We start from the raw sequence: 11,005 nt of genomic DNA, 5'->3' as shown, positions 1-11,005 counted from the left end.
TCACCTATAATAAAACACTGTGATACTAAGCTTTTCATCAATACATTTTGTATATCTCTTTCAGATGTGCAGATAAATATGAAGGTATGTACTAAAAAGGGAGACTTCACCTAACTGAAAAAAGGAGGAAGCTCTCTGTAGCTGCAAATGGGAAGCATTGGGCATATCTACATGTGCATTAACATGCTTTAGTTAATGCGAATTAAATCTGGTACCTCCAGGCACTTCTACACATGGTGTAGAAGGTGCTTTAATTAGAGCCACTCTGAGAGCGGATCTAATTAAAGCGCCACAGCATCTTGTGTTTCAGCATTGCCACGCTTGAAAATGGTGGGAGGGGCACTTGAACTAAAGCTCGTTTGACGTGCCTTAGTTTAAGCACCCCCGCTGCCATTCTTAAGTGTGGGGATGCTTGCGGGAGGCTGTGGGAGCACAATAATTGCCACGTTCCAGAAGACCTGATTAATCAAATCTGCTCTAACTCACTGTAATTACAGTGCCTCAGAATAGCCTCCACGCTCATGTATAGGCACCCTCTGTTGTGAGGTACTAAGAAAATGAGCATTAGAGCAGTTTTTAAGCCTATTTTAATATGCAGTAACTAAATAGCTGTTTTAGTGATGCTTTAATGTGCATTAAAAATAGCCTAATGCGCATTAAAACACATGTGTAGATGCGCCCATTATGTGCAGACCCTTCTTTCAAAACATCTTTAAATACCCCATGGTAGGTTTGCAAGAATCGACAAACCTATTTTTTAAATTAAACCTGCTCTCACTCCTTCAAATTGGTACTCTACTACATCTAAACAAGGTACCACATACACATTCTCATTCTACACATGAAAATAAGCAACTACCTTCCATTCTTAACAAAGGAGCAATACATACTAAATGCTACAATTTCACAAACATTTCTATACTTATCTTCATCAGCCCAGCCCAAAATGGAATTCCCACTCTGAGCTAAAATTAAAAAAAAAAACAAAACCGCTTGAGGAAAGGTTTCAGCTTTGGGAACACTCAAGCAGGTGAAAAAAGTTCAGGAAAAGTCTTGGTGTAAAGCAGAATCAGTTGCTAACTTTGCCCATTAGGGCAGAGCTCTGTCCTCACCACAGCATTTAGCAGGTGCTGTTGCACACTATCCTACATAGCATGTTGATGTGTCAAAAGTTCCATTTATGTCAGCAGCACTAACACTGTCAAAATGATTTCTAAAACATCAGATCCTTTGGGGATACTGGCAGCTGAATGAGATGGCTGATAGCCAAATACACTACAGGCTCTGGAAAGAAAAACAAGGGGCTTTCTAGTTAAAATACCCAAGAGACTCCTTCAGTGAAATCTGTTTTGTGATGTTAATTCTTTGCCTAATAGAGACACTGAAAACAGGTTTGCTCAACACAGTGCTCCAATTTCAGGAATTTCCTTTGTGTCAAGTAAAACCTTGTGTTCAGAGAAGTTAAGAGTTTTTATATTAACATTCTGACAGCTGGACAGAGCGCTAGAGAGTGTTCACTCACATGGCTTTTCCTGCTTCGAAAACAGTATACAGTATTGATGGGGTGATACTTCAATACAGCTCCAAACTGGAACTGTTCATCCCTAAACAAGCCTTGTACCATAAGCACCACTTCTTACCATGATACCACAGAGGCATTCTAAACTATCAGGAAAAAAAATCTCTGTTATTGGACAAAGGTAAAAAAAAAAAGGAAGAGAATCCACTGGTGTGCATAATTCTGTACAAGTGAAAGTACTGAAACAGGAAGATCAACACAGATTTGAATCTAATTATTTAGGTCTAACCTTCCCAGTACAATCCTAATTTTGCTTACTTTAGAGGACTACTGCATCGTAGACTTAGAAATTACATTACATAAAATGTGGAGCATCATCCAGGGAATATTAGCACTGCAAAACATCTGTGGTATTACCTGGTCCTATCAACCCAAAGGCCCAACTTTCAAACTTACATCATGCAAAAATTTGAGAAGAGGTTAGTTATATTAATTTTAATTTTGAAAAAGTGATTCACACTGAATGCCAACAGAATGCTTACGTCACACAAGACAGCTAAAATGCATCTCTTGAAAGGAGTTTACTGTCTCAATTCTGAGTATGGTGAGAAACAGAGCACCTCTTAACAAGATAGATGGATTTATAATAAACTGAATAATGAACACGGGTGCACTGATATCTGACCCCAGCTGATTTTCTGCCCCTTGGGCAGAGGGCTGGACCTGATGATATTGCAAGGTCCCTTCCAGCCCTAATGTCTATGAAATCTATGATAAAAAATGTTTTTGGCCGATATCAATGGCCAATTATTAACCAATCTGATAGCCAATATGCAGCCCCGCAGCTTGGAGAGCAGCATCCCACCGGTAAGCTGGGGGGGGCAGCAGATCGAGCCCACCGCAGTGAGGGACAGAGTAGGGCTGGGGCAGGCACTGCCGAGCTGAGACAGGGCATAGGATGGAGCCACAGATGGCTTGTTCAGGAGCCATGGGGGAGGGGCAGCGGCTCCCACCACTGCATGCACCCCCTAGGAGGGGTCTGGGGGGGATGTGCCCCCAGATTTGTACATGGGGTGACGGCAGGCTGCCTGCTGCAGGCTCGAAGCCAGGGGCTGCCCTCAGGACAGGGAGCAGCAGCACTGGGAGGGTATGGCTATGGGGGGACTGCAGCAAATTTTGGGATGTCTGTAGCCCACCCTGCAGACCCGCCCCCAACACTGCGGCAGCCCGCCCAAACCCCACCCACCTTGGCTGCAGCCCCATCCCAGCCCCTACACCACGAAGAAACGGATGCAGCCCCTGGCCTCAAGTCCACAATGGGCAGCCCGCCTCACCCTGTGCACAAATCCGGGAGGGCACGTGACAGGAGCCAGTCTGCCCCGAACAATCCACCCACAGCTCTGCCCAGTGCCTCACGCAGGCAGCACCTGCCTCTGTGCCACTCCCTCCCTTACTGTGGGGGCCTTGATCTGCCCCTACTACAATCCTTGCCCCTAACAGACTTACCGGCTGGACACTGCTCTCTAAGCTGCCCGCCTGCTTTCCTAGCTGTGTGCATGCTGCAGCTGTGCACGTGGCATTTATCAGTGACAGTATTGGCTATACTGGCCAAAAAAAGCCGATTGCTAATAATGTCAATTTTCCTTTTATCGGTGCTGATCTGATATGGACCAATATATCAGTGCACCTCTACTATTTACAATAAATGAATGCCAGCTGCTTAACAGGATGATTCATGCTGTGTTCCAAGAAATTTGCAAAAAAGGGTAGGTGTTTGTCATGCTGGAGTGCAAAAGATTTCTGTGAAGAAGAGGGCACTGCAAGAAGGACAAAGATGAAAATGCAGAGGAAGCAATGAGACAGAACAGACAGAATCAGACTAGAGAGAGAAGCAAAGAGATGAGAAAGATCTGCAAAGCCTTAGAAGTATGTATGAGAAACTGAAAGTTAGTACAGTGGAAATGTACATCTAGTGAAGGAATTTTCATGCATGGAGAGAGACAATCTGACCCACTTTTTCATAGCTATAAAAAGTACTCCATTCTCCACACACTGTCTCTGGGTCTGTTGAACTTACATTTTCATGTTTCATATGTTTAAGTAGCCGTAGTTCTCGGTAGGTTCTTTTGGCATGAATGATGGACTGAAATGGTCGGGACAGCTTCTTCACAGCCACTCGCAGCCCAGTTTTTGTGTCATAGGCAGAGCTATGGTTAAAAAAGAATAAATACAGCGTTACCAAAAGTCATGGAGAAATATTTTTCAATTCTCCCTGGTCTTGGACAAAGACACTCATATTCTATTTTCCCCAGTGAAAATAGCTAATGAGCATCTTGTGTCACTTTGTCAAAATACAGCTTTCCATAGTTTATTTTCTCAGGAAAAGTGACAACACAGGAAGAAGCTCTCTTTTGTACAAGTTGAGCAGCAGTAATGAAGGGCTCAAACCAAGTTCCCTGCCTACCACTCTGTACCTTCCCCTACGATGCATTCCTCCAAATGAAAAACATTTGATCCCCAAAACTCATTTCTACATTGTTCTTTGAAAGTGTAGCTTCCTTGTGGATAAGAGCAATAAGCAAGATAAAAGGAAAAGAAAAAGACCCTTCTTATATTTTATTGTGTCCACTTAGCTGGCAAGTTCTTCAAGGAAAAAAAATATGGGTACTCCTCACTTAACACCATCCCAGTTAACGCTGCTTCGTTATTACGTTGCTCATCTGTTAGAGAACATATTCATTTAAAGTTGTGCAATGCTAGGTTATGTTGTTTGGCCGCTGCCTGCTAGTAGGTAACTACTGTGACGTAATTGGATTCGCTTAACATCGTTTTGCTTAAAGTCACATTTTTCAAGAACATAACTACAACATTAAGCAAGGAGTAGGTGTAACAACTGTTTCTATCAGAGTCTCAACTTCGGTTTCAAACTTTAGATGGTATCATTGCACACTTTGTAATAGTTGCATCTGCTTTCTTTGAGCCGCTTAAATTGGGTAAGATTTAAACATATTCTTAACATGAAAAACAGCACAAGATAAAAGGGTTTTTAAGTAACTCTGTTTTGCTTTTTTTCCCACTTGTCAGTTCACATTTTTCTATTTAGTTTTTAAGGGAGCTGAAAATAATCTAGTTGTTTGCATTTCACATCCCAGTTTTCTTGCTGTTCTTTATCCAAAAAAGGTCATTGGTAACACAACTGCATCAGTAGATGCTCTGAGCAACACAGCTCCCAGGGGACAATGCTTCTTAAAAACTACTGCAAACCAGTGAAGCCACAACTATTCTCAACTGAACAGTCTATCGTAAATTGGAAGGCCACAGCCAACGAGTATGAAGAAGATTGCAATCACTCAGCTCAGGATACCTCAACGGTCTGTACTTGAACACAAAAGTAGTTACATTACCCCTGTAGGCTGCACTTTATATTCACCCGTGATACACGGCCAAGAGAACTGCAGGAATTCCAAAAGGTCTCAATTTATTCAGTAGAGTTAATTAGCAGACACACACAGATACCTTCACCTTCACATTAGGTGCTTTACACTCCAGAGATATCCTCCAAAGTGTTATAAACATGGAGCTAGGTCACATTTGGGGCCTAAAAAATGGAGTCTCTCTAAAGATCAGGGTTTGCTGAGCAATTTTTGGCTGAAGCAGATGACTGCATAATGGTTTTACAAGTACAGAACACAGAGCTACACAACAGCTGTCATGTTGGAAAGTGTTAAAAAAAAAATCACTAAAACTGGCATTTATCACAGCTTTAAGAGTTGTGTTAAGTTCATCTGTTACATTTCATCTGAAAAAGACTGAGGAAAAAGTGGCATGATCTAAAGCAGTTTTCAAACTCATTTAAAATAAGATAAATATAAGTTTAGAATGGGCATGCCTCTGAAATAAATCACAACTTCCAAATTCCACAGACAGTTAGGTACTACTGTGGATAAATTTCTGGAAATTGCCTCATTACCTAATTTACCAGAACAGATCACGTCAAGGGAGGAGCAATTGTAATTCAAAGCTCACGCTCTCTCTCGAATTCTGAACTAAATGTTAGATTCTCTGGATGCAATTCTTCTGTTATACTGGTTGAGTCCTTTTATACCGATCCAAGTAATTTTCTCAGCACCCTGACAACGTGAAGATTTAAATAAACTGGGTATAGAGCGTTTTGCCAAACCTGGATAAAATCTTTAATCTTTGTAGAACACTAGCTACTTTCAGAGATATTCTTTTCATTGCTTGTGGAGCAGCTATCTTTGGAGACCTGGTCCTCTGCTGACCAATTCTTTTTCATAGGATCCTCTCTGTCCTGAAGATAGCTTGCTTGGGTTATAAGCAAGAAAACTATAACACTCAAAGTCTGAGTGTTCTGCACTCACTCAATCCAAGCACTTTCAAAGTCTCTCCTTACCTACACTCCAACCAGGAAACAGCTGATAACAGAACTGAAAAAAAAAAAAAAGATTCAACACCTTTTTCAGTCTCTTGTTTGTAAATAGACCAGCTTGCAAAGAAAAGCTAGAAGACTCCCTGCCCTGCCTATATCTTACAGCCTGAAATACCATACAACGAGATGTACACTCTTAAACGCACTTCTGAAAATTAATTGTTCAAATTCTTTGCTCTCATTTTCAAAGCTCTGCCTCATGCCTCCTAATATAGGATTTGGTCTCCTACTCTGCCCCTGCTCACATAGTTTTTGCTAATATTACCTGGCTCTCTAAATTCTTCATAACCTCCTCCTCCCACTCACTATTTCACAGCTGTTTTCATACCATTCCCATACTTGAAACACTCTCCACCAGTGAAGCAAGCAACCTCACTCTTCTGCAAAAGCTAGCTATAAACTCATTTTTTTTCAACTAGACTTTAACAATTAAATAATCAAAACAAAAGTGAGGATGAATCTATCAAATTTGAAGACAATAGCAAGGTCCTGAAAAATTATAAGGGTCTGGACACACAAACCAATAAGTTCATGTTAAAGGAAGGCATAGGTCAAGAATACAATAAAGCACAGCACAAAATAGCTTCTAATTTTCATGGAACAGGAGCAAATATGCAAAAAAGCAGTTATGGCAGAGCAGCTGCCATGAGCCCCCCACCTTCTTTAAAGTGGAATATCTTACAGATACCAAAAGAGGGGTAATTTAAGAGAACCCAGTCAAAACAAAGCAAAACTTTATTTGCCAAAAGTGGGATAGAAGGCAGGATAGGTATGCAGCTTGCAGACTAATTAAATGAGATAGTGCATGCAAGCTTTCATGATCTTGAATTCACTTCATCAGACAGAGACGGCAATTGAGAAGACTGAGTAATGCAGAAGATCCCCTTCTTTTTAACATGAGAGAGATGTATTACACTGTGTTGTATGCCATCTTTTCCTCTTGAAATGGATGAAACTTAGTAAAGATTCATGACTAATTTGTATGAGTCTGTTTTGGATCATGATGACTTGCCTTATTTTGGAGCTGTGAAGACTAGAGAACACCTCAAGCATCCTTGAAGAGGCAGTCAGATACTTGCTTGTTTTCTCTTGAGTCAACTCAACAAAATGCACTAAAATCCTACAATTTTAGTTAAAAGAAGATGCATCCTGGCATTTTCCTCTGTACACTGGCTCCTGATGGAATATAAAGACAAGATCTAGATCTCTGTCACAGCCAAAAAGAGACAAGGTTCTTTGGGTAAATCTGATATCTTTTACTAGACCAACTGAAATAGTTGGAAAAACCATATTAAGCAATTTTTCCCCCCAACTATTTAAGTTGGTCTAATAAAAGATATCAGATTCACCCAAAGAACCTGGTCTGCCTGTGTCCTTAGACCAACATGGCTACAACCTACACAGCCAAAAGGAAGCATTTCATGGAACTTACTCTTGTTACCTCAGGTCATCATCCTCCACATGGCATCCAGTTCACAACTACATGCATCTGGGACAATGAAACTCAGATCTGGGAGGCTCACGAATGCATGAGAGAAAACTGTAACAGGAACTGCCGGTGGCCTCTGGAATCTCCTCTTACAAGAAGATAAAGATGAACAGGATCCTCACTACTTCCAGCACTGAATACAGAATTCAGCCTCCTTTTCCCTCATTCAGTAAATCACCCCCACATTCACAAGCAAACCAGAAGTCCTATAAACCTGCATTTCCCAAACATTTTGGAACAACGAACCACTGTCAAGCCTGAAAATTTCTCACCGGTCGGTCCCCATACACCCTTTTAAATGAAAAGAAGAGGCCCAGTGTGAGCAAGCCACATACAGACTACCATGGTCTCCAGGGCAGTCTGGAACTGCTATAAACAAATCAGATTATTTCTCCTATGAGTTGGGATGGCAGTTTACTTGTATTACCAGTAGTTCTCTCCTGCCTCCTACACATGTACACAGGAGCACTTTTGCTATGCTGATAGATTAGGGAAGGTGAAGATAGACGCTAACTCAAAAACCTGCTAAAATCATTACTATTTTGAAGCATTTGGAATGGGATATTTAAGGCTTTTCACCACATTTCCTCTTAGTCTTAAGCACTTAAAGTTCCTTTACTTAAAAAGGGAAACTACTGCAAGTTCAAAGGAAACTAAACTATCTGTATGACTAGTAATTGAGGAACAAATCTAGTTCTGACACTTTAGTCTTCAACTCATAACAGAAACATATCTGGATCCAGATAAAGATCTGGAATAGTCTCCCAGCAGGTGTGGTGCAGGCACCTACCCCGGAGATCTTCAAGAGGAGACTGGATACACACCTTGCTGGGGTTACTTGACCGCAGCAGTCTTTCCTGCCCAGAGGAGGGGGGGCTGGACCCAATGATCTCACGAGGTCCCTTCCAGTCCTAAACTTCTGTGAATCTGTGAATACTGTACTGTGTGTATCTGGATATACATGCTATATACGAGCCATGTTACAAGATTCTTGTGCATCTGCTTAAATTCCGCCTGACACTGAACTGAGCTTTAGACATATTCTAGAACAAATTAAAACATATTCAACTGTGAAGTTCCCAGAAACACTGGGCAAAAGCCAACTACAAGAAAAAGACACTGCTTGTAAAGCCTTGTATTCATACCGCCTGTGGAACACTATGCTCATCTAGTGCAAAAACCGTTTTGAGTACTGACCGTTTCAAAGTGCTGAAACATCTGGAACACACTTTTCTTAGCTTGAAACTAACTGAAACCATGCCATCTACAATTAGTTCTCCCCCATGTGGGAGGGAAATCACTAGTGTTGTAGCAGCATTGATTCCATTCTACAACCTTGCAGGAAGTTATTCAAAATCCCCTCTTCCGAACTATGTCAGGGCTTTATGACAGAGGTACTTCAGCAACCCCAGAATGAATTAATGTAGACTAAACCACAGGGTTGTGTCAAAAATATTGAAACTGTTGTACGATCAAATGAAATATGTATTCCATCCAATAGATACAACAGCAAATGATTATTTACTGAGTGTAAGAAACATTTCTGTCTACATCAGTTTCTCAGTTCCTAAAAGTTTGAGCCTCCACCCCATATCTCTGCATCTTAATTTCCATTTTGTAAATTAAAGCTGTCTCCTAAAAACAACTGAGATGTCTACCTATACCATCTCCTAAATAAATGATGTTATACTTTGGAAAACATGGTCTTCATGATTTGCTGATGCAATTATTTACGTTTGAAAAAGTCTTCTCCCTATGAGCCTTAATATTCCTCCTGTTTAAACTCCCTCTACCCCCAGCTCCCACCCACCCATGCACACACTCCCTGGTACATGCATCTAGAGCCATATATCCTAGTATAGTCTGCCTATTTCACTACCTCAGTTTAACACTGCAGGAGAATCTCCTGGCTTTGCTGTTGTTACCTTAATTTGTTCCAATTATATCTTAAATACAACATAATTCATAGTGATGACAGATTGGAAAAGAAGATGAGCCAAGGAGCAAGTCTGTAGAAATAGACATGAACTTTGATTAGCAGCAAAGTGCCATCAAATTTTATAAGACAGACTACACTACTCAAACCAAGTACAGCAAAAAGCAGTGGGGACAGACTTATTTTCTCCGTTTTCTTTGGGAAAAAAATTGCTATAAGACATATCGAAAGACACAGTAAATATGTCTGCTAGACTCCAGTCTGTTTAAAACTGCTTTCAATAAAAAATAGGTTCTTCTGCTACTGAAAGGCAGTTGCACAATCTTTGAAAGCTTTGACACTGCAAAACAGGAAATTCATGATGCAAATCCTTACGTTGTTAGCAGTGGAAAGAAGCATTTGGAAGCAATACTTAAGAGTCTGGAAAACACAATCTGGAACGGGAGGAGGGATTTTGAAAGGGTTGTTCTTAAAAATAAAGTCAGTTTGTCAGGAAGCATGCTCATTTTCCCCCCATTATAATCCAAGCGGATTGAGAACATTCAGCACCTCCGGAGGACTCATGAACTAGGGAGGTCAGGCCTCTGGTCTGCTGCAATTAAACTCAGCTTTTCAACAATAACAGTTCCAAGAGCACATTCAGTTATTCAGACTACTAACTCCTTTATACCCGGCAGGGAACAAATATTCATCTATTTGCGATACAGCAGTTTTAGGAAATAGGTGTTATTTGAATGGAACTTGTAGACAACTTTATAATTCAAATGAACAAATTGCTGTCAAAAAAAACAGAACCAACAGACAGCTCTCTTGAAAAAACAAAAAAAAGCTACAACGTGTAAAGATCCACAGAAGCTTAGGGCTGGAAGGGACATCGTGCAATCATCAGGTCCGGCCCCTTGATTTGGGCAGGAAAGACTGCTAGGGTCATGTAACCCCAGCAAAAGAAAATCATTTCTCTCCACATTTGGTGACTATGACTCTGGCATTAACCGATTATGGATTGTGTATTTAAGATGAGTGGTGCACAGGATGCTTTGGATAGGAACGACCCCTCCAGAGGTCTCCTGATTTCTACCATGCCTATTTTGCATGAACACAGTGACAGCTGCACCAACCCGCCCAAGCACTGCGAGCCCCTGGGAACAGGCTGCAGCCGATCAGGCACTAGTAGCTGTAACATTACAGCGTTACCAATATTTCTACACCTAAAAAGCTCTGCTGCTACCTGACCCCCCCACTGTTCAAACCACCAGACTCTTGGGTGTGCACTGACAGCCTATCACAGCAGCAGCAGGACACTGCTTGCCATGTCAGGATCAAAGTGTGCACAGGACAGTTTCTAGAGGCATAATCCTGCCTCTAGATGACCTCTGCAGCCCCAACACTTCAGACACCAGAATTCCACCATGGGGCCCCTTGTCACCCAAGGCCGTTGGCCACCCCCCCGGTCTCCCATCCAAGCGCGCACCGGGCCCAACCCTGCTTAGCTTGGTGGGCACTCACCACACGGAGCCGTAGGCGCCAGAGCCCACCGGCGACAGGTTCTGGTAGCGCTCGGGCACCTCCCATACCGTCTTGTTCAGCTCCTGCCGGTAAAACTTGGGCCGC

General features: G+C 41.8%; 1 protein-coding gene across 1 annotated transcript in view; it reads right to left on the bottom strand.

Annotated features, from left to right (window-relative positions):
* Nucleotides 1-11,001, bottom strand: part of MAPK14 (mitogen-activated protein kinase 14) — a gene marked incomplete at its 5' end in the record, with an annotated part of 39,605 nt that extends 28,604 nt beyond the window's left edge. Inside the window, 2 exons of the mRNA XM_019546164.1 lie at nt 3,597-3,726; nt 10,901-11,001. Coding sequence (XP_019401709.1) covers nt 3,597-3,726; nt 10,901-11,001 — 231 coding nt within the window. The remainder of the gene's footprint in view (nt 1-3,596; nt 3,727-10,900) is intronic.
* Between the last annotated feature and the right edge of the window lie 4 nt (nt 11,002-11,005).

The sequence above is a fragment of the Crocodylus porosus genome, unplaced genomic scaffold (assembly GCF_001723895.1).
Source record: "Crocodylus porosus isolate Cpor-Errol unplaced genomic scaffold, CroPor_comp1, whole genome shotgun sequence".
In the NCBI taxonomy this organism is placed as follows: Eukaryota; Metazoa; Chordata; order Crocodylia; family Crocodylidae; genus Crocodylus; species Crocodylus porosus.
This window is presented reverse-complemented; position numbering and strand designations above follow the sequence as displayed.